Source organism: Bidens hawaiensis, unplaced genomic scaffold (genome assembly GCF_021521415.1).
Source record: "Bidens hawaiensis isolate Kalapana, Puna unplaced genomic scaffold, B.hawaiensis_p1.1 tig00000458_1, whole genome shotgun sequence".
Lineage (NCBI taxonomy): Eukaryota > Viridiplantae > Streptophyta > Magnoliopsida > Asterales > Asteraceae > Bidens > Bidens hawaiensis.
Window position 1 is genome coordinate 120,914 of NW_027491030.1, and position 23,442 is coordinate 144,355.

A 23,442-nucleotide genomic window follows, 5' to 3' on the forward strand; every position below is an offset into this window, starting at 1 on the left:
TGTGGTTGGTCTTTAATTACATTTGTATAACATTTTCATTTTATATGCTACAATCGTGCCAATCAAGAGTTACGGTTTAACGAGTTAACATAGTAAAAGACATGATTTCTCGGCACACATGCGAACTTTACCTATTTAACATCTTTAATTTAGTTAAAAAATTGTGTATACTCATAAAAAAATGCATGATTTCGAAGTTATGTTTGTGTGATTTTGAAGATATTTATAAAGATCCAAGAAATCATTGGTTTGATATGGTTCGCGGTAGTTGTCTTTTCTTCATGTACTCTTATTCTTTAAATATTTGTTTCGATCTCTATGTTCTTTCATTTGAAATTTTATTCAACCGTAACCGAAACTAAACCAACCGAATTCAATAAGGTTCAAGCCACTTAGGTTAGATTAGAAAATATTAGTTAAAATTAAATAACTAAAAATTATATTTTTTTAACCAAACAAAATTTAAATAAACCTTGCTAAGTTGCAAACCGAAGAGTTCAACGAGCTTTAGCTCAGTTAAGACTAAATGAGAAGTAAAAATTTAGGACGAAGACCGCTAATATGATCCTAGCTGGGTTTTACCCTTTTTAGCCTTCGAACGATGGGTTTTCTCCGGAACAGTATACAGTGGGTTTAGGCTACCCAACAGCCAACACGTCACCGGGTTACTGAGTAGCTGTGCTTTGTTCGTCGATTGAAAAAAGAAAAACCCTGATTTGTCAAGGCCCAATTGGTTTGACCCGGTTCATTCCGCTATTTCTTCTTCAGTTCTCCATAGCAAAAGCACACACACTATCAGATCATCAGGCGAACGATTAACTGTAATTAATATTATCATCCAAATCCCTAAAAATACATTTATTGTTCTATCAAAGCTTGCTCTTCAGGTACCAATCCAACCATTCTCTGATAATATATTTTCTTTGTATAATGTTCAATTTTCTAAGTTTTAAACTTTATTAGCTTAATGTTGACCCAGATTATATGAAATTGAGCCAACTGTTATTATCTATCCATCTATATTCCTGCAATTTGATTGAATGGTTATTGCAAAGTTGAATTTTAGTCGGCTTTCGTATCGAAAGTACAAAGGGCTGTGACTGTTAGGGTGTGTTATTAGCCTAAACTGAAAGCGTAACCGAAGTCATCGGTTAACCTATTTTATTAACCAATCGTTTTTTGGTTCGTCGGTTCGGTTAGTTTGTTGGTTTTTGGTTTGCTTAGTTTTGGTAATGGAGGGTATAAAAAATAACCAGTAACTGTTTTTTAATTAATTCGGTTTTAGGTTTGGTTTCGGTTATTGGTTCGGTTACTGCACACATCTAGTGGTTATTTCATGGTTATGTCAAAATTGGATAGTGGTTGTACCATGTTTATTACAATATCATGCTTCACTGAAAAGGTTGAAGATTAATAAGTGTGTATGCTTTTGTTGCAATATCTATAAACTCTGCATTAAAATACGGATTTGTGTTAAAAGTTAGTTTTTTTTAAACTGGTCTTTTGCTACAACAAAAGAACATGCTACCATATATAAATCAGTGGTTTGTGTAATAAAATGCCTTTTGATTTCTGATTTTCCCAGCAAAAGAATTTGCCCGGTTAATGTTCATTTTATGTTAAATGTGTTAGTTGTTATGGAATAAATAATATTGGTCTAAAATTGTAGTTTGATTTAACTGCATGACAAAACTTAGATAACTATTATTCGTCATTCGGTTTTATTGGGGTGATTTGATTTAAACCGTATATTACCTAGTTTGTAAAACTGAAAACCTAAATGAAATGTGAATTTGTAATTCTGTTCATTTTAATAGGTTTCGGTTCGGTTTGGCATTCATCTAAGGCCCAACTGGCCGACTGTTAAGGTTTGTTGAATTCACTTCATATTTGATTCATGGTTGTATAAAACTTGGCTTCTGAAACCAAACATCAGAAATGGCGAATTCAACCTCGGATCTTTATGAAAAACTCATTCTGTAAGCCCTCTATTCTCCCACGTCCCGATACTGCGTATATCTATTTATATATCTATAAACTCTTATGCTGTGTCGCAATGCAGATTAGCAGAACCAATCCGACAGTCACTATCACGAACCTCCACCGAACAATCGAACGAGCCAATCAAATCCTTCTCTCAATCCCTTCTACCCCCAACCAACGGAACTGATTTTCAACTCGCATTGACCAACTTCACCTTACTATGCGCCGCTTTAACCGCTTCCCAAACCTCAACAGCTGATCAACTCTCATGGATTCCGGCCTCTCTTTCCACATCAGCAGATTCTGCTTTCCGAGACTTACAAAAAGCTTATTATGATTACTATAGTAAGGATTTAGTGGTGGAATTGATGCCCCGTGTTTTGCCTGTGCTAAAATTGAGTATTAAGGAGAGTGCAATTGATAAAGAGGATGCTGATGGTGATGAGGTTTCGGCTGCTTCGGCTAGGGTTCCGGTTGCTTATGCTATTGTTGCTGCTTATCAGTTTAGATGGTTTGTTACACAGGTTTTGTTACTTGCCCTTTTATTATAGAATTGGTATAAAATACTAGGGTTTTGGATTGTTTGTTTTAACAAATTTTTTATCTATGTATATGAAAGATTGATGTTCAGCTGGTGGGAAATATGTGTTCGTTGATTATTCCTTGTGCACTTACAGCCCTTGATCATTGGTCTCCTGAAGTCAAAGTATGTACCCAAATTTTGGTTCTTCAATGAATAAGCCTTATTTACGACCATAAGTTGCGTCTTTCTAATCTGTTTGTTAGTCTGCTACAAGCCTAATTTTGACCAACTTTGACTTATACGTACACGAGGCACGTGCCAAGGCTGTAATTGATGGTGGGTGAATCTGTTTATTATGTCAGGGGCAGGGAATGATTGTGTTTATACATCTTGCGAAGCATGTTAATTGTAGTGAGTTTAGCTTGTATGAAGATGTGATCTTGGATGCCTGCTGTCAAAATATTGCTTCAAGTGATGAAATATGGGAGCATGTGGTCGAGATGTCGGTGCTCCTTGTGAGTCGTACACAACAGAACAATCCGCGCAGTGTGTGGTATGCTACTTTATCTACAACTTAAATGATTTTATTGAGTTTTGAAATGAAGAATACAAAGAGGAAAAACAATGTGTATTTGGATGGCATTTATGTAGGTTTGAGAAGGTGCTAAATGAGATGTTAAGCCACTTATGGCGACAACCGAGATCTAAGGAGCGGCGTATTGCTTGGCTTAAACATATTGAACCGCTTTTCAGTGGCATGGGTATTGTGTTGTTAGGTCATTTCAGGCGGCTTTTACCCCTGTTTTTCAAGTGGATTCATGCTGATGATGATGCAACGGTTCTACTGGTAAGAGCTAATTTCAGAATGATCTCCAAAAGAACATTAATCACTTCATTCTGTTTTTGCTTGTTTGTTTTAATGATCTTCTCTTTTATCTTTTTTTCTGTCAAGATGAAGTGTGTTAAATTGTGAATGTTATGTGCCAGATATAGGGGTGACAATTTTTAACACAACCTGAAAATAATCAGTTTTTGGGTTGTTATTTCTTTAATGCTTTAACAATTTCAGTTTTTGTTGTTATATCTGTTAAACCATCATATGCTATGTTCTGATATAAGTTTAATGATTTTAAGTTAAAATATCCAATTTGCAGGCCCTCGACAGTATCAAGACAGTTATAAAGTTCACGTGGATAAGATACTCACCGTATTATGACAAGTAATAATTTTTTTTCTCTGCTTAACCTTACTTAAATACAAGTAACAACACACTAAATTTACCATTTTAATAATGCGTTCTAATATCCTCTCAGATTGATAGATGAGTTGGTGATTCTATACAAGGAAGCATCACTTAAAGTCGAAAGAGAAAATATCCGAGCTCGCATACTTCAAATACTCAGCTTACTTCAACAGTAATATTCAAACCCTTAATTGTTTTCGCCCCATACTGTAACTAATACCGCTTACTTTACCTAACTTGCATTTTTATCAATCAATTTCAGATGCAAAGGTCCAGAATTTGAAGCAGCTTGGTTAAAGCACAAACATGATCCAAATTTATCAACACTCATTCCCTCATTGACCAACTGTAGAGCAGCTGATTCTTGCTCGATTTCAACTCAAATCACAGCTGGAAATGCACAAACGCCTAATTGAGAGTTTTGAGATCATTTTTATTTTTGAATGTAACATTATGATGAACATACATTATGGATTCATGTTAGCCCTAGTTGTTTGCAGTCTTTAATCTATGTAAGTGGTAGTCAATAATAATGAAAACTTTATATAATTGCTCTATGCTCAGTGCTACAGAACTCGCTAGTCGCTAGTCAGTCAGTGGGGTACCAAATAGCGATTAATCAGATTGAAGTTGTTATATGCAAAATTTTGAAATTGACTGGTTTTAACCCCTCCTCGGCCCATTGAGGACCGAAATCACCAGAGGTAGCGATTAATGTCACCGATTACCAAAAATTTAATCGACCGGGTAGCAACTAGTCACGATTTTGCTACTGAGGATATGATAATCAAACCATAGTTAATAGTAATTGAAATTTGAATATCATGTTGCTGCACCTAATTACCTAAACTGATCAGTAGTCACTAATTATCACCCTCTATTACCAGATACTTAACGATGTAAACCTAACCATGTCTACAGTCTTCTAATCTCAATATTAACCAATTACATCAAATTAACACACCAATCACCAGCAACATAGCCACCTTCACCGCCACCCCGGAGACACCACAACACCCGCCCGAGAAGTCAATTTTGAATTTCATCGACATGTTGGCCCGCATAAACCCCCAACGCTCCCCCGTCCCCATTCGTATCAAACACCTCGTAAATAAACGCCTCGGCCACACCTTCCTTCCTCAAAGGCGTACCGACACCAGACCGAAGATGCGAAACCAAACCGTTTAAGTACATTTCCGCGTAAACCGGATGCGCTTCAACCTCATTCGATGATCCACCACCGCTTGGCCACCCCGTCTCGGTCACCACCACCGGAATGTTTTGGTGTCCGGATATCGTCAACGCCGCGATCACCGCGTCCACCATAAGATCAAACAGATTCCGATACCGAACGCCGGTGATTGCATCGTCTCGGAAATTGTACGGATGCTGCTGAAACAGCGAGAATCCGATCGGAATCTCGGGGCGTAGTTTGTACACAAAGTACGGATACAGATTAATAAAAAACGAAGAGTTAATCTCCGTTAAGTACTGAAGCAACGGTTTGAGTATCATACTATTAACAGGCTCTTCAAATTCAGCTGAAGAAGGCGGGAATGACGTCATGGTCGTTGAAGGTGACGTCATGGGCGTTGTTTCCGACGGAGTTGGCGGTGATTAAGGCGCGTGGATAGTACGGGACGACGTAGGTGTAGAGCCATGACGTGGCGGCGGAGCGGTTGGTGGAGATGGCGGGAAGGAGGTGGTTTGGGATGGTGAGGTGGAGGGATATGTTGGTGTAGAAGAAGGCGCGAATGACGTGTGACATCTGCCCCGATCCGACCCGACCCAGGTACCCGTTTCTCTGATCCGATCTCTTTCTTTTATGATTTAATATTAAGTATACTTTACTTTTAATAATAATATATATTTTCCTTCCCGCCTCTTTCTCTCTCTTTCTTTCCGCCGTCCCGTCCCTCTCCTCTCTTTCCGCCTTCTTTTCCCTCTTGTCGCCGTCCCGCCCTTACGCCTTGTTTCCCTCTTTTCCTTCTAACTCTTTGCTTGTCCTTTGTTCCTTCCCGCCTAAGGTTGTCTGCGCAGCTCCACGCGCCAGACCCCTTACAAGGAATCCTGCGTGAAGACCACCTGTTACAGCGATACGCGAGACGAACTCTTCTCGCAGCGCGCTAAGAATTGTAATTCTTCTCGCAGCGCGCTAAGAACGGTAGTTCTTCCCACGACGCGCTAAGGATCTGTAGTTCTTCTCGCAGCGCGCTAAGAATCGTAGTTCATCCCTCGACGCGCGAAGAATTATAGTTCTTCCCGCGGCGCGCTAGGAATTGAAGTTCTTCCCGCGGCGCGCTTAGAAATATAATTCTTCCCGCGACGCGTTAAGGTTGGTTCTGTCTGCCTTCGCGCTCGCGCACTTTTGCCTTCGCGCTCGATGCCTTCTCGCGCTAAACCCTTTGAGTTTTCTTCTGTTTAATCTAGCCGTTTGCTTTTGTGTTGTCTTATCTGTTGTGCTGTTGACCTAATCTGCTTTATGTCTGAAAAGTTACTTTCGGCGCAGCATGCGCACCAACCCCATTGGTTGGCAGAAAAAGTGACTGACATTATCTTTTGAGATCTGCTTTTGCCATGCTTGACCAGTACCTTTATCTGATCCGCCCATGCTTTTTACTGTTCCCTGTCAGCTTTATCTTGCCCCCTGCAGCTGCCATATCTTTTGATATCTTTTGCTTTTGGAATCTTTTACTTTTTGAGATCTTTTTCCCCTTTTCTAGGGATTGTGTTCCCTAGGGTTTCTCTATAAATAATAATCTTATTTTTTCTTAACACTACACACACAAACACTTATTATCTCTCTTCCTTTGCTCTCTGCCGATTGTCCTTCCGCCGCCTCCTCTCTTGCCTCCGTTTTCTCCTCTCATCTACCCTGCTTTTTCCGGTAATATATTATATATATAATTTACTTATTAATTATGCTAACTTATAATCAAGACTTAGAACCAATCATTAAAACAATAATCTTATTTATAGGTTAACTTGTGCTTGTTTAAAGTTGGTTCTTGCTTTATCTTACACCGCATCGTTTATCAAGTGAGTAATCTCGTACCTAATCCCTTTTTGCTTTTAATGTTTTGGGATGTTCATGTGTTCATACAAACTTAGAGTCTTAAACTTGTTTATGAACTTTAGTCGCGCAGTATCCCATGTGTTGAGGACGTAGACTTGGCTGTTTATTTGTATGTGTGGATCATTAACCGTCTTGTCGGTCTATTCCGCAGTTCTCATGGTACCATTAGATGAACACGGGAGAACTATCGTTTATGATTTTCTCTTTTGTTTGCACATGCACAGTTTGTCTTGTTTGTGAGCTCAATTGTGAGCACCGGCAGTCTATGAATCTTAGAGTTGGTCCCGATCAGATTACACCCTTGTTGAAAACCAAACATACACATGTTGCGCGCAGATTTATTGTTATCTATGTATTGTATTAAACTTGATTTCTCACCAACACGCAAGTGTTTGACGTTTATTTTAACACATGTTCAGGTTTGCAGTAGCTGTTTTGGAGCTTGTGGACACATAGGACGTTTTTACTTTTGGACCTAGATTAAAATGTATCAAGACAAGTTATTGCTGTTCGAATATTATGATTTATAATATATTGATTTATGTTGGTTTATTTATATCTTGTGTTTACGTTGCGCGTGCGTGAATGAATGTATTTATTAAATATTGACACCCAATAGTGTCACGAGTAATGAAACAATATGTGGCGCCCCGATGTATAATCCGCCTTTGGTCGGGGTGTTACAGATTGGTATCAGAGCTCGTTGACTTTAGGATAGGTGGTTAGACGTAACGACCTAGAATACCTAAGAGTCCCTTCTCGCGCATGAGAGAAATCTCATGTTTGCGCGCTTATTGTTAATTACTCGTTATTTATGAATATGCTCGCGCTTGCGCAGTATATGATTTTATGTTTTATTTCGCGATATTTCGATTTTTGTTGAATTTCGATTTTTATTGATTTTTCTTACATATTCGTTTGTTGGGTTTGAAAATCCGAAAAGTCATGGTGATACATGAATAGTTGATTTTCAATTTCCATTTACGATTATGTTCTGAGGTTGGAGACTTGAAAAGTCATGGTGATACATGAATTGTCAACCTCCAATACTCATTTTCTTGTGTATTTTATATTGAAGATTGAAAAGTCATGGTGATACATGAATCGTCAATCTCCAATACTCGTTTGCTCGTATATTTTAAATTGGGAATTCGGAAAGTCATGGTGATACATGAATTGTCGATTCTTGATTCGAATTTGTTACCTTTATTAAGTCTGCATTTAGGGTCATTTATTTTACTTTAACTTTTGACAGTAACTGACTCCGCGAAACCAAGCTTTATAAGATTAAAACTTTGCGCTAAAATCAAGATATTAACTAAAATTAAAATTTTTATAGAATGCCTCCGCTATCTCGTCGCCATCTCAAGAAGAAAGAAGCCGCGTGCAGACGCTCGCAGCAACGTTCCCAGGAAATGGCCGCCGCAATAGCCCAAGCTTTGAGCCAAAACAATACCAACACCTCTGGTTACAACATTAAGTCCTTTAACGCGGGTAACCCTCCAAAGTTCACAGGTCTTGAAGGAGCCACCGTGATGCTCCAGTGGCTTGAGAAAATAGAAAACACTTTCCTCCACACCCAATGCCCCTCAGACAGACGAACCCTATATGCTTCCAGTGTCCTGGAATCTAGAGCGCTTACATGGTGGAATGGAGTAGCTCATGCGCGTGGCGCAGAAGCTGCTTCCAGCATGCTCTGGGAGGAATTTAAGGAAATTCTGACGCGAGAATTCTGCCCTCCCAACGAAGTTAAGCGCCTGGAGGAAGAATTCTGGAACTTGAAGCAATACAGCGGTGAAGCGCGCGAGTACGCGACGCGCTTCCATGAACTAAGCCTGCTTGTCCCTCACCTTGTTACCCCTTCCCGCCGAGCCATAGAGAAATTCCTTGGGGGTCTCCCCATGGAAATTCAAGATTCTGTATGGGCTAGAAACCCAGTTACCCTCTCTGACGCCATCGAGTTGGCCGCTGTGCTCAGCGACAACCATGTCAGAGCAGGAACCCTGTTCCTGCGGGGATCTGAGAAGACCAAACTCACCAAGACTGTCCCTGAACCAACAGAAACCAAACCAGAACCCTCAAACCATAACCAGAAACGTAGGCGCAGACAAGCTTACGCGCTTACCAGCCCACCCATAGTCCAGCAACCCGCATACCAACCTCCAGTTTATGCGCCTAACCCACTGTCAGCCTACCCAACACCTCCTGTAGTCCACAACTATGCCTTAACCAATCCAGCACTCCCTGCCCCGCCAACTAAGAAACCTTACACAGGAAACCATCCCTTCTGCCCAACCTGTAGACTTCACCACCCACCTCAAGTCCCATGTCGACCTTGTACCCGATGTGGCCGCGCTGGTCACCTTGCAGAAAACTGTAGAGTCCTTCCCGCCAATCCAATTGCGCCAACACCACCAGTCTACCCGCAAAACCCTCAACCAACCTACCAAAACCCACGACCCAGATCGTGCTTTAACTGCGGTGATCCCAGTCATTTCCGGAACGCGTGCCCGAGACTACAAGTTCAGATTACGCAAGCGAATCCGATAAACCAGATTTCAAACCAAGTAACGCGTGGACGAGCTTTTAACATAACCGCGCACCAAGCGCAAGCGAATAATGACGTAGTTAATGGTACATTTTTGCTTAACGGATTTTATGCTTCTATACTTTTTGATACTGGCGCCGATCGAAGTTTTATTTCTCGCGCCTTCGAGCAGAAGCTTGCGCGACCGCGCGATAACTTAAAAGAAGATTTTTCAGTTGAATTGGCTAACGGTGAAACTGTTTTAATTAACTCTGTGATTAAAGATTGCACGCTTAACCTTAACGAAAACGATTTTCTGATCGACCTCATCCCCATGCCTCTTGGGAGCTTTGATGTTATCATTGGTATGGACTGGCTCTCGCATAATCGCGCCGAAGTTATTTGCGCCAAGAAGATGATTCGCATACCTCGAGAAAATGGTGATCTTCACATCTACGGCGAAAAACCCTCCAGTGGTCTTAAGCTTATGTCTTGCGCCGAAGCCCGAAGACTCATGCGGAAGAAGTGTATTGCATTCTTAGCCCATGTGGTTAAACCTGCTGAAGAAAAGAAGCTTCGCGATATCCCTGTTGTGCGTGATTTCCCTGAAGTTTTTCCTGATGATCTTCCTGGTATCCCTCCCGCTCGTGAAGTCGAGTTCCGTATTGATCTTGTCCCTGGTGCTTCCCCCGTAGCCAAATCTCCTTACCGTCTTGCGCCCGCTGAGATGCAAGAATTGGCAAGCCAACTTCAAGAGTTGACAGCTAAAGGATTCATTCGCCCTAGCTCTTCGCCCTGGGGTGCTCCGGTGTTGTTCGTTAAAAAGAAAGATGGATCGTTTCGCATGTGTATTGATTACCGCGAGTTGAACAAACTCACCATTAAAAACCGGTATCCCTTACCGCGTATTGACGACCTCTTTGATCAACTCCAAGGTGCCTCTTGTTTCTCGAAGATTGATCTCCGCTCTGGTTATCACCAGTTGCGCATCCGCGATGAAGATGTTCCGAAGACTGCTTTTCGAACTCGTTATGGCCATTTTGAATTCTTGGTCATGTCCTTCGGTTTAACCAACGCACCCGCCGTTTTCATGGATCTAATGAATCGGGTGTGTAGGCCTTTCTTGGATAAATTCGTGATTGTGTTTATCGATGATGTTCTGGTGTATTCTAAGACCAAGGCCGAGCATGAGCAACATCTCCGGTTGGTGTTGCAAAAGCTTCGAACCGAGCAGCTCTATGCTAAGCTTTCCAAGTGTGAATTTTGGTCTGATGAAGTACAGTTTCTTGGCCATGTTGTGAACAAGATGGGTATTCATGTCGACCCATCCAAAATTGAAGCAATCAAGAACTGGATTACGCCATCCACTCCTTCTGAGATCCGTTCCTTTCTGGGCTTAGCTGGTTATTACCGGCGTTTCATTTCGAACTTCTCAAAGATCGCATTGCCCTTAACAGCTCTAACGCACAAAGGTAAACCGTATATTTGGGGCTCGAAGCAAGAAGAAGCCTTTCTATCGCTCAAGCAATTGTTGTGTGAAGCTCCTGTTCTTGCACTACCTGAGGGTAATGATGATTTTGTCGAGTACTGCGATGCCTCCAACCAAGGTCTCGGTTGTGTTCTTATGCAACGAGGCAAGGTTATCGCTTACGCATCAAGGCAACTTAAGGTTCATGAAAAGAATTATACAACTCACGATCTCGAACTTGGTGCAGTTGTTTTTGCCTTGAAGATCTGGAGACACTACCTTTATGGTACTAAGTGTATCCTTTACACTGACCATAAAAGCCTTCAGCATATCTTTGATCAAAAGGAACTCAACATGAGGCAACGCCGATGGAACGAACTCATCAGCGATTACGATTGTGAGATCCGGTATCATCCTGGTAAGGCTAATGTGGTAGCCGATGCGCTCAGCCGAAAACCCTGCCAGCTTAACTGTATCTTGCCGCGCACCCAGCTTCACTTCGCGCCGATTCAAAGCAACCTTGAATCGCGTATTCGTGACGCGCAGAGCGCATCCATCAGTAATGGTAACCTTCGCGCCGAGTTAGCGTGTGGCGCGGAAGCGCACTTTGTCCCTAATCTGAGTGGAATTCTCTGCTATCTTAATCGCATCTGGATTCCCTTTGATGAGAATCTTCGCGCCGATATCCTGAGTGAAGCGCACAAATCTCGGTATTCTATTCATCCTGGCGCTGATAAGATGTACAAGGATTTGCGCATTACTTATTGGTGGCCCGGTATGAAAAAGGATATTGCTGTGTTCGTAGCTAAATGTCTGACTTGTTCTAAAGTGAAAGCTGAACACCAACGCCCATCTGGTTTGCTCGAACAACCTGAAATTCCTACGTGGAAATGGGAATGTGTAGCGATGGACTTTATTACCAAGTTACCTTTGACAGCAAGCAAACATGATAGCATTTGGGTAATAGTGGATCGTTTGACTAAGTCTGCTCACTTTCTGCCCATTCGTGAAAACTACCGTGTTGAGCAACTCGCGCAGCTTTATGTCAAGGAAATTGTCTGCCGCCATGGTACTCCTTTAAGCATCATATCCGATCGCGATGGCCGTTTTATATCTCGCTTTTGGAAATCTCTCCAATCTGCGCTAGGAACTCGCTTGGACATGAGTACGGCATATCATCCTCAGACTGACGGTCAGTCTGAGCGAACTATTCAAACTCTTGAGGATATGCTCCGATCTTGTGTTCTTGATTTTGGAGGTAATTGGGATTCGCACCTGCCTTTGATCGAGTTCTCTTATAATAACAGCTATCATTCCAGTATCGGTATGGCCCCATTCGAAGCACTTTACGGTCGCAAGTGCCGCTCCCCGATTTGTTGGAGCGAAGTGGGAGAAACTCAAATCACAGGACCCGAACTTGTTCAAGAGACAACCGATAAAATCGCCAAGATCCGTGATCATCTGCTGACTGCCAGAAGCCGACAGAAGAGTTACGCAGATCGCAGGCGAAAGCCTCTTGAATTTCAAGTTGGTGATCTTGTTCTCCTCAAAGTGTCGCCCTGGAAAGGTGTTGTCCGCTTTGGGAAGAAAGGTAAGCTTGCTCCTCGTTATGTTGGTCCATTCAAGATTCTCGCGCGTGTAGGAAAAGTTGCCTACAGACTTGACCTGCCGCCCGCGCTCAGTAATGTGCATCCAACGTTCCATGTATCCAATCTCAAGAAGTGTTTAGCTGACGAGAACCTTCACATTCCACTTGATGAAGTTCAAGTTGATGAAACTATGCATTTCGTTGAGAAGCCTGTTGAGATTATGGATCGCGAGGTAAAGCAAACCAAGCGCAGTCGCATCCCTATCGTGAAAGTTCGTTGGGAGTCCAAGCGCGGAGCCGAGTTTACATGGGAAAGGGAAGATCAAATGAAGATCAAGTACCCGCACCTGTTCTCTGCGCAACCTACTTCGAGAAAAATTTCGGGACGAAATTTCTTAAAGTAGGGGAGACTGTGACATCTGCCCCGATCCGACCCGACCCAGGTACCCGTTTCTCTGATCCGATCTCTTTCTTTTATGATTTAATAATAAGTATACTTTACTTTTAATAATAATATATATTTTCCTTCCCGCCTCTTTCTCTCTCTTTCTTTCCGCCGTCCCGTCCCTCTCCTCTCTTTCCGCCTTCTTTTCCCTCTTGTCGCCGTCCCGCCCTTACGCCTTGTTTCCCTCTTTTCCTTCTAACTCTTTGCTTGTCCTTTGTTCCTTCCCGCCTAAGGTTGTCTGCGCAGCTCCACGCGCCAGACCCCTTACAAGGAATCCTGCGTGAAGACCACCTGTTACAGCGATACGCGAGACGAACTCTTCTCGCAGCGCGCTAAGAATTGTAATTCTTCTCGCAGCGCGCTAAGAACGGTAGTTCTTCCCGCGACGCGCTAAGGATCTGTAGTTCTTCTCGCAGCGCGCTAAGAATCGTAGTTCATCCCTCGACGCGCGAAGAATTATAGTTCTTCCCGCGGCGCGCTAGGAATTGAAGTTCTTCCCGCGGCGCGTTTAGAAATATAATTCTTCCCGCGACGCGTTAAGGTTGGTTCTGTCTGCCTTCGCGCTCGCGCACTTTTGCCTTCGCGCTCGATGCCTTCTCGCGCTAAACCCTTTGAGTTTTCTTCTGTTTAATCTAGCCGTTTGCTTTTGTGTTGTCTTATCTGTTGTGCTGTTGACCTAATCTGCTTTATGTCTGAAAAGTTACTTTCGGCGCAGCATGCGCACCAACCCCATTGGTTGGCAGAAAAAGTGACTGACATTATCTTTTGAGATCTGCTTTTGCCATGCTTGACCAGTACCTTTATCTGATCCGCCCATGCTTTTTACTGTTCCCTGTCAGCTTTATCTTGCCCCCTGCAGCTGCCATATCTTTTGATATCTTTTGCTTTTGGAATCTTTTACTTTTTGAGATCTTTTTCCCCTTTTCTAGGGATTGTGTTCCCTAGGGTTTCTCTATAAATAATAATCTTATTTTTTCTTAACACTACACACACAAACACTTATTATCTCTCTTCCTTTGCTCTCTGCCGATTGTCCTTCCGCCGCCTCCTCTCTTGCCTCCGTTTTCTCCTCTCATCTACCCTGCTTTTTCCGGTAATATATTATATATATAATTTACTTATTAATTATGCTAACTTATAATCAAGACTTAGAACCAATCATTAAAACAATAATCTTATTTATAGGTTAACTTGTGCTTGTTTAAAGTTGGTTCTTGCTTTATCTTACACCGCATCGTTTATCAAGTGAGTAATCTCGTACCTAATCCCTTTTTGCTTTTAATGTTTTGGGATGTTCATGTGTTCATACAAACTTAGAGTCTTAAACTTGTTTATGAACTTTAGTCGCGCAGTATCCCATGTGTTGAGGACGTAGACTTGGCTGTTTATTTGTATGTGTGGATCATTAACCGTCTTGTCGGTCTATTCCGCAGTTCTCATGGTACCATTAGATGAACACGGGAGAACTATCGTTTATGATTTTCTCTTTTGTTTGCACATGCACAGTTTGTCTTGTTTGTGAGCTCAATTGTGAGCACCGGCAGTCTATGAATCTTAGAGTTGGTCCCGATCAGATTACACCCTTGTTGAAAACCAAACATACACATGTTGCGCGCAGATTTATTGTTATCTATGTATTGTATTAAACTTGATTTCTCACCAACACGCAAGTGTTTGACGTTTATTTTAACAAATGTTCAGGTTTGCAGTAGCTGTTTTGGAGCTTGTGGACACATAGGACGTTTTTACTTTTGGACCTAGATTAAAATGTATCAAGACAAGTTATTGCTGTTCGAATATTATGATTTATAATATATTGATTTATGTTGGTTTATTTATATCTTGTGTTTACGTTGCGCGTGCGTGAATGAATGTATTTATTAAATATTGACACCCAATAGTGTCACGAGTAATGAAACAATATGTGGCGCCCCGATGTATAATCCGCCTTTGGTCGGGGTGTTACATAACGGGTGGTGACGGTGATGGGAGGCGGACTGCGGTGATTTTTAAGGAGGTGAGGGTGGTGACGACTTGTTCGGGTGGTGGTTGGGTGGGGGAGGGGATGTAAGTGACGCCGAGTGTGGTTGCGGCGACGGTGATGGTGATGGTAATAATCATTAGGAGTAGAGTTAGAGAGTTTGCGAGTGACATAATTTGGTAGTGGTGTTTTGGTGAATGGTGGTGTGTGGGGGTTTAATGGTATAAGAGGGGTGTGTTAAGTTTTATGGTGCATTTTAGCAAGTGGTAGTAAGTTAGTTAGTTAGCTGTAATGATATGCATGGGCATGTATGGTAGAATTTATAAACAACTTCTGGTTATTTTTAAAAATGTTACACGAAATTAGGGCATGTTTAAGATTGAGTTTGAAAAATGCTTATTGGTTTATTGGTGTTTTTAAAAAGCCAATAAGTTTAAATGTGTTTGGCAATCATAAAAACATCTTAATTTAGTTTTTTGAAAAAGCTAAAAACAGTTTACAAAAGCCTCAAATTCTGGCTTTTTAAAATGACTTTTAGAAAAGCCATAAGCATTTTTTAAACTCAATCTTAAACATGCTCTTAGTTCATGTATTTTTTTTAATGGATACATTGGCTCCGTTTGAGGGGATCATGGAAATTTTTTACTTTTTGTAAGTTCATTTTTAGGTTTTTAGAATAAAGTTTTATTGTGAGTTTATGATTAAAATACAGTCTAGAGCTTATCGTTTACATGATTCTTTTAACCAATACTTTCAATTTGACATTTTGATAAATTTGTAACCTCCTTTGTAATTGCCACAGCCCATCTTATAACCTTCTTAATATGCCTTTTGTTAAGTTTAACACTTAACGTATTGCATTATGTAAAGACATAACGTCTTCAAGCCCGCTTAGCCCTCGCAATTGGCGATTCACATTTTCTTGTTTAGCAGAGTATTAACGGCCCAACGGGTCTAATGAGTTTTCCAACAACTATGTCTCGTAATTAAAAAAAGAGAAAAAAAAACTAGTACTGTCAAATGGTTTTAATTCATCAATTTTATTTTTTATGAAAACTAATAAAAACTAATAAACTTATTTATTTGATTGATATTTTTACAACATAAGCTAAACGTTTCTAGCTGACTTTTAAATAGAGGTGGACAAAATCCCGGTTCCAAACCCAGTCCTACCTGGCCCATGTGTTTGTACTTTGTATTGGTTCACAAAAATATCGAAATCAGACTTAGCACTATATCTCTACTTTGTCAAAACTCGATAAAAACCCGTCAAACCCTGTTAGACACCCGATCAAACTCGGAACCGGTTCCTACCGGGCCCAGTTCTTGATTTTGTTAACCAAACCTGAAAATGGCTCCTACCCAGTTCCGGTTCCGTAAAATACCCGATTTGTGCACCTCCACTATCTCATTTAAAGAAACGGGCTTCAACTAAGCTCATTATCCTTTCAAAGCAATTCATTTAGCCATACGTACCCACCACCACGCAACAAAATCAAACAGCCCAAGCCCACCACTTATTAACCTCCTAGGGTTCCACTCATATTAATACAACCCAATCTCTTCACACAGTCTCAAGGGTTTCTTCACACCTCTCACCACCACCCAATCGAACAGAAGAGGTTAAAGCGACGGCCGCCGCTGTCCGCCTTGTATAAGCACGCTTATCTTGGCCCTCGGTTTTGCATAACCACACTCATCTCTTCCGTTCATACTTTTAGCTTTTATTATTAATTCACTTCAAACAGTAAGTAAGTAAGTAATGGGCAAGGTATCGAAAGCCGATAAGAAGATCGCTTATGACTCCAAGCTTTGTCAGCTTCTTGATGACTACACTCAGGTGCTGGTTGCTGCTGCTGATAATGTTGGATCGAATCAGCTTCAGAATATTCGCCATGGGCTCAGGGGTGATTCGGTCATTTTGATGGGGAAGAATACTATGATGAAGAGGTCTATTAGGATGCATTCTGAGAAGACTGGAAACAAGGCTTATTTGAACCTTATTCCACTTCTTGTTGTAAGTTTTTTGCTGTTTATTATTATTGTTATTGTTTATATATTTTGTGATATGAGTTTGATATAAGTTGATGTTGAGTTAGTTTTGTTATGATTTGTGAATATGATAAGTTCAAAAAATTGTTGATTATGACTTTATGATGAATAGAATTGCTAGCTTGTACAATTATTGTTATTTTATGTTTTTTTTGACAGAATTTAGAGTTGAATATAAAGTTTAGTATGTGATTTGATACTTCTGAGTACTATGACATTGATAGATTTGATTATTTTAAGTATGGTTTGTTGTTTTGATACATGCATTTTGTTGAATTGTAATAATTAAGTTTATTTTTGTGTGCGAGTTATGTTTAGGTTGTTTTTGATTTTTTATTGTTTTGATGTTTTAGCTTGATAAAATTGATATATATGATGTTTATGATAGTTAGTATTGTTACTAGCTTCAATGTTATATAGTTTTTTAAAGTTAAATATGTTTTTGTGAAGTTAAATTGTTTCTAAGTTTATTGCTTTTTTTTGTTACTGTTATAATGTTATGAATACAATGATAGAAATGAGGAACTTGATGTATTTGATTGGGATGCCATTTACTATTTTAATTGACGACTCGTTTTTAAAATTATGGTGATATTTTAAGTTAATATTTGTATTAGATATAATTAACTCTGTTTATGTGTTATTGGTTGCTACTTTTGTTTTGTTATAATCTGATGTATGAACATGAAAAACTTTTTTGTTGTGATTGATAAAACCTATGTTTTGTTATTAAATTTGTTTCTGTGCTAGTAAGGTTTGTTTTGGGTTTGAATTATTAACTCTTGTAACACTTTTAATGACTTTATGAATTGAAGTACTGATTTTTTATAATGCAGGGAAATGTTGGTCTTATCTTCACCAAGGGTGACTTGAAGGAAGTTCGTGAGGAAGTTGCTAAGTACAAGGTTGGAGCACCTGCTCGTGTTGGTCTCGTGGCTCCAGTTGATGTGGTTGTGCCACCTGGCAACACTGGTCTCGACCCATCTCAGACCTCTTTCTTCCAGGTTCATATTATCTCTAATTTTACGTTTTTTCCATAACAATACAGTGATACACTTGTTCTGTTTTTTAACGTAATGTTTTTAATAATTTAGGTTCTTAACATTCCAACCAAGATTAACAAGGGTACTGTTGAAATCATCACCCCTGTTGAGCTTATCAAGAAGGGTGACAAGGTTGGATCCTCTGAGGCTGCTCTCTTGGCCAAGCTTGGCATCAGGCCGTTTTCATACGGTCTGGTTGTTCAAACCGTTTATGATAACGGTTCTGTTTTCAGCCCTGAGGTGCTAGACTTGACTGAGGATGACCTTGTTGAGAAGTTTGCTCTTGGTGTGTCCGTGGTTACTTCTTTGGCCTTGGCTATCCACTACCCGACTGTTGCAGCTGCACCTCACATGTTGATCAACGGCTACAAGAATCTGTTGGCTGTTGCTGTTGAGACCGAGTATTCCTTCCCATTGGCCGACAAAGTGAAAGAGTACCTCGCTGTAAGTTTAATGAGTAGTTTCTTTATTTTGATTTATTAATTTATAGAAATAGTAAATAGTGTATTAATAAATGAATTGTTGCAGGATCCAAGCAAGTTTGCTGTGGCTGCACCGGTTGCTGCTGATGCTGGCTCCCCTCCGGCTGCTGCTGCCGCTGCACCTGCTGAGGCGAAGAAAGAAGAACCTGAAGAGGAGGAAGATGATGACTTGGGTTTCAGCTTGTTTGATGATTAGATCATCATTGAGATGTTTACCTATCAGACAATTTAGTTTTCTGTTGAGCTTTGGTTGCTATTGAACTTTATTTGCTTGTTTGGATTGGATTTTTTTGTTTTGTTTTTGAGACTGTGGATCTTTTAATACTTCAATCTGTTTTGGTTGTATGGATCTTTTACTGTTAGCAACTTTTCACAGTATGCATCTTTTTTTACTACTTTAAAGTATAAAGTAGAAACTGTGTTGATTTAATGCGTTTCTATTAGAGGTGCTCAAGTCGTGTATTCTGTTAAAACGAAACCGGGTATGGTCAACAAAAGTCAAAATTGGATCCGGACGGTTCTGGATATAATCGAGTATTTGACCGGATTTTGTTCGGTTCCATCAGGTCTTTTTCAGGTTTCGGGTAGGGTAGAGTAGAGTCGAGTTTTGACCGGGTATTGGCGGAACCTGTTCTGCCGGGTCTGGGTCGGTTCTTTTTTGGTTACAGTTCTCAGGGAAAAACCAAAGCTTGGTTTCTACTTGCAGATAGGGTCGGGTCCGGAACCGGTTCTTTTATGCACCTCTAGTTTCTATTCTGATGTTTTTTTTTTGGATATTCCCCCATAGATTTCCTTTCATATCGCTCCTCTCTTTTGCACTATGTTATGTTTCCGATTTATTTAACAAAAGAAAAGAAGAAATTTCTTTCCTTTCTTTTCTTTCTTCCCAACTTTCTTTCCTTCTTAATTTTTCTTATTTAGAAAGAAACCAACCCCATAAGTTTACTCTTTCTTTTCCCTTTATTTATTTTATATCTTTTAATAAAACTTTGGAACACAAATATTCTTCGTACTCTTCTTTTTCTTTATTAAATGAAACTTGGGAACACAAACATTTCATTCTTTCTATTTATTTTCTTTCCTTTCCTTTCATCGGTTAAGTAGAACTCGAAAACACAGTGTTGGTGTCTATGCTGTAAGCATTTCAAGTCATAGGTCTAACCGTTTCTACTGCCCATTTCTGGCTTCCTAAAGTTTTTTGAGTCTCTTGACAGCGGGAGTGTTAGATTACCGGTTAGCTAGATTCTTGAGAACTAATACCTTGCACCGTGATTTCAATCTACGTGCGCCCCACCGTTTCTACCATCGGCTGTGGGTGTGGCAGTTTTGTGTGTTTTTTAAACAATGATTTTCTTATTTGTTAGGTCATCGCACTTTCTAATTTGGAGAGCCCGTTGCCTCACTCTGGCCAGACTATATTGTTTTAACCGGACAAATGCTGAATTTAGTGTTTGGCTTGAACGCGCCCCAAAAAACCATATCGCTGGCTGCCACTTAACAGTTATGCTAACACAAGAACATAACTTTGTTGCGTAACACACAGTGTGTTACGGACTGAAACCATTGCAATGTATGAGACTTGTCCCACATCGGTTGTATGGGCAAACTGATGTGGGGTTTATAAGCCAAATAGGTTCCCTCACCTATCAGACTAGTCTTTTGAGTTGAGTTCTTCTGTTTGGCTTGTAACATTGGTATCAAAGCCAACCTCGGAGTGGTGGCCTGGAGGAAGCCAGCCGTGACCAACGAGGACTCGGAGTGGTGGCCCACGGAGTGGTGGCCTGGAGTGAGCCAGCCGTGACCAACGTGGCCGTGACCAACGAGGACGTTGGCCCTTAAGGAGGGTGCATTGTTACGTGTAACATCCTAAAATTTTTATATTGATAAATAAAAGAAAGTTATGTTTAGTAATTTCACGTTTTAGTTATTTAATGTCGAGTAAGGAACGGGTCTTGGGCTTAGTTATTTTATGAACTCGGCCTGTCTCAACCCGTAGGAAGCCAACCCGAGCCTAACCAAACCCGTAGTATATAAACGAAAGTTCTTGACACTTCCACCATTTTCACCATCTTCCTTCACTTACACCCACCCAAACACTCTCATTTCTAGAGAGAGAAGCTAGAGAGAGAAAGTTCTCAAATCACAAATCCGAGTCCACAATCTTGTTCCTAATCGTTTTTGGTAAGTCCCTCTCGAAAATCATCCGTTTTCATAACCATTTCCGACCTCAAATCGAGCAAAAACTCCCATTTTCGTAACTTGAGTTTTCGGGTCAAAAACCGCCTTGTTTTGGTGTCAAAATGCAAGCTTTTGTGTTTAAAAGTACTAGGAATCGATAGCCCTTTCAATCCCGAGCATTTCCATGTCAAAAACTTCGATTTTGGGTCAAAAATCTGGAAAATCTGGAAAACCCGTGGGTTTCTCCGTCGCCCAGCTTGAAGGAGTCGAATCAGACTCATTCGATCGAACCAGTCGATCGAATCAGTCCATTCGATCGAATGCGTAGATCGAACAAGTCCAGTCGACCGAATAGGGAAGCAACCGAATGGTCTCCAACTCATTCGATCGAATGAGTTTTGTATTCGATCGAATGAGTGTTGTATTCGATCGAACGTGTTCCTGTTTGATCGAACGTGTTGTATTCGATCGAACGTGTTCCTGTTTGATCGAACGTGTTCCTATTCGATCGAACGTGTTCCTATTCGATCGAACGTGTTCCTATTCGATCGAACGTGTCCCTATTCGACCGAATCAAGCCAGAACCAAGCTGTTTCCAAGTTCGCCTAAGGTTTAACTTCGCCTGAAGTGAAGTTCGTTTATAAAATAAATTAAAAACCTAATGGAAAATGTGTTAAGGCAGTTATCGAAAATAAAATTTTTCCAAGCTGACCTGGCAGCTTAACCCCAGCCAGGGGCTCTGCCCCTTGGACCCCGCTAGGGGCTGCCGCCCCTAGAACCCCGCTACCAGGGGCGCTGCCCCCGGACCCCCGTTCGTTGTGGGTCATATAAAGATAGAAACGCAACATAAGTAGTAGTAGCTAATTGATACGTGTAAATATTATACAGTTAGCCGTGCGCAGCTCAAGAGGGGAATAACTATTAACGGAGAGCGTAACAGTATTCAGGTGAGTTTCTAGCCCCATTTATGTGTTATGTTTTCGGGGCTGTGTGCATACTCGATGTGTTGTTAATACATTTATCCTAAGTGATAAGTGTATGCCATATGTGATATATGTGATGGATATGAATGGTTGCTTGTCGGTACGCGAACGATCTTCGGATATTGCGCGTACTGTCAGGTCAAAAATAAAGGTACGAATATTATACATCGAAGATGCATGAACATTACAAATGAATACTTGTCGGGGCGTGAACGATCTTCGGATATTGCACGTATCGACAAGAGGTATGGTTGTTAAATGAATGATGTAAAGAACGCCTAGGGTGTTCTTATGCTATGATGTAATTATTGTATATGTGAAGTAGGTGTATGCAGGTACACGAATGGTATGTGAGTTCTACGTTCGACATAGTAAGTTAGGATGGCAAATCCCTCTAGCTTTTGTCGGACATAGACTCGGCTGGTGATGGCGTAGTTAAGGACTGCGGGCCTTATACGTAAAGTAGATGATAGATGTAAACGTAGTTAAGGACTGCGGGCCTTATACGTAAAGTAGATGATAGACGTAAACGTAGATAGGGACGGTGGGCCTTATACGTGTTACAGATAATAGACGACAACGTAGTTAAGGACTGCGGACCTCATACGTATTATAGATAGGCATCAGCATAGGAAAGGACTGTGGACCTTATACGTGCTGTAGTTGTATTGTGGTAGTATAGGGGAGGACTGCGGACCTCGTACGTGCTATGGTTTAGGTTGCAACATAGGGGAGGACTGTGGACCTTGTACGTGTTGTGGATGTAGGATGGTATAGGGAAGGACTGCGGACCTTGCACGTACCATAAAGGGTGAACATAGGTAAGGACCGCGGACCTTTTACGTGTTCACGACCTTGAGTACAGGTATAGACGGCGGACTATGAACGTACTCTCGGTAGACTGAGGTTAGTGGTTATAAATATGTGTGTATGTATGGTAGTAAGTGTGTATGTAGAACAGAAGGGTAACTAGTGAAGTATGGATATGTATCTACGGATATGTATGTATGTGTATGTATTGTATGGCGTTCGATTAACTAGAACTCACTCAGCGTAGCTGACTTTTAGTATGCACGCAGGTGAGCTGATTACAGAGTTAGCATGAGGATGACACACGGCATGGATTGAACGGCTGGCATCTGAAGAAAGAAGTAAAGATGTTTTAAATATAAAGTTTTGTGTTATGGTATCAAAGAAAAGGTTTAACGTTTTGTAACAAATGATTGATGTTTTATATTCCGCGAAAAGTTTTAATAAACTCTGATTGAAGAACTGTGTTTATGAGTAAATCCGACGCTAAAGTAGGGCTACCGGGTTCGGGGCCTTACAAGTTGGTATCAGAGCATAAGTTCGAGAGATTTAAGCATCCTACATGCTTAGACTCGAACAGAGAATGAGATTTAAAATGAGAAAGAAAGAAGATGCCAGTTCAAGAATGCCATGTGTCGCTCAAGCAAGATCAGTAAAGGTAAAGTGTATGATTAAATGATATATGTTAATGAGAAAGAAAAGATACGTGAACGGCAGGGATAGGAATAATTGATTGTTTGACTTGACTAACTGCTTAAGTAGAACCAGCACAAATAGACTCATAAAGGGAAGTGTATAGGACACGGAAGGTAACGTGATCAGCTAATCACAACTGGCCACTGTTATTACCTGTTAGCCTTACTATCCTTGTACTAAATAGTTCCTTGAGTGATGATGTTTGTGTTTTTCCCTTTTAGAATACGGATGGCTGGAGCTGGAGAATTTGTGGGAACTGGGGGTCGCACAGGACGTCGTGGCAGGCCTCGTCTTGTCCGGCAACCCTCGGTAGAAGAAGCTTCCCACACCGAAGATGAAGGAAGCGCAGCTGGAGGAGACCAGA

General features: G+C 40.9%; 2 protein-coding genes and 1 pseudogene across 3 annotated transcripts; 2 read left to right on the forward strand and 1 right to left on the reverse strand.

The window, feature by feature from the left end:
• The first annotated feature begins 852 nt into the window (after positions 1-852).
• On the forward strand, positions 853-4,312 carry LOC143626055 (uncharacterized protein At2g39910-like). 2 transcript variants are annotated; one of them, XM_077096237.1, is made up of 9 exons: positions 853-887; positions 1,818-1,979; positions 2,063-2,507; positions 2,603-2,689; positions 2,869-3,059; positions 3,158-3,353; positions 3,661-3,725; positions 3,820-3,921; positions 4,012-4,312. In XM_077096237.1, exons 2-9 carry the CDS (start codon positions 1,939-1,941, stop codon positions 4,163-4,165), a joined length of 1,281 nt encoding a protein of 426 aa, XP_076952352.1. In that variant the 5' UTR covers positions 853-887; positions 1,818-1,938; the 3' UTR covers positions 4,166-4,312. The 2 variants fall into 2 exon arrangements, with proteins under 2 accessions (XP_076952352.1, XP_076952356.1); XM_077096241.1 differs by lacking the exon at positions 853-887 and having other exon boundaries at positions 1,799-1,979.
• Positions 4,313-4,699: 387 nt separating this feature from the next.
• On the reverse strand, positions 4,700-15,007 carry LOC143625197 (putative glucan endo-1,3-beta-glucosidase A6; annotated as a pseudogene).
• Positions 15,008-16,433: 1,426 nt separating this feature from the next.
• Positions 16,434-18,741, forward strand: LOC143627408 (large ribosomal subunit protein uL10-like). Its single transcript, XM_077097239.1, has 4 exons — positions 16,434-16,851; positions 17,723-17,890; positions 17,981-18,373; positions 18,458-18,741. The coding sequence occupies exons 1-4, from the start codon at positions 16,597-16,599 to the stop codon at positions 18,605-18,607; spliced, it is 966 nt and encodes a 321-aa protein (XP_076953354.1). The 5' UTR covers positions 16,434-16,596; the 3' UTR covers positions 18,608-18,741.
• The last annotated feature ends 4,701 nt before the right edge of the window (positions 18,742-23,442 follow it).

What these genes read in the sequence shown, in the direction of transcription:
- LOC143626055 (XM_077096237.1), top strand. Translation starts at nt 1,939, where the DNA reads ATGGCGAATTCAACCTCGGATCTTTATGAAAAACTCATTCT. An exon ending in AACAATCCGCGCAGTGTGTG is followed by an intron (nt 3,060 to 3,157) that starts GTATGCTACTTT and finishes GCATTTATGTAG; the next exon opens with GTTTGAGAAGGTGCTAAATG. An exon ending in TACTCACCGTATTATGACAA is followed by an intron (nt 3,726 to 3,819) that starts GTAATAATTTTT and finishes ATATCCTCTCAG; the next exon opens with ATTGATAGATGAGTTGGTGA.
- LOC143627408 (XM_077097239.1), top strand. Translation starts at nt 16,597, where the DNA reads ATGGGCAAGGTATCGAAAGCCGATAAGAAGATCGCTTATGACTCCAAG. An exon ending in ACCTTATTCCACTTCTTGTT is followed by an intron (nt 16,852 to 17,722) that starts GTAAGTTTTTTG and finishes TTTATAATGCAG; the next exon opens with GGAAATGTTGGTCTTATCTT. An exon ending in CTCAGACCTCTTTCTTCCAG is followed by an intron (nt 17,891 to 17,980) that starts GTTCATATTATC and finishes TTAATAATTTAG; the next exon opens with GTTCTTAACATTCCAACCAA.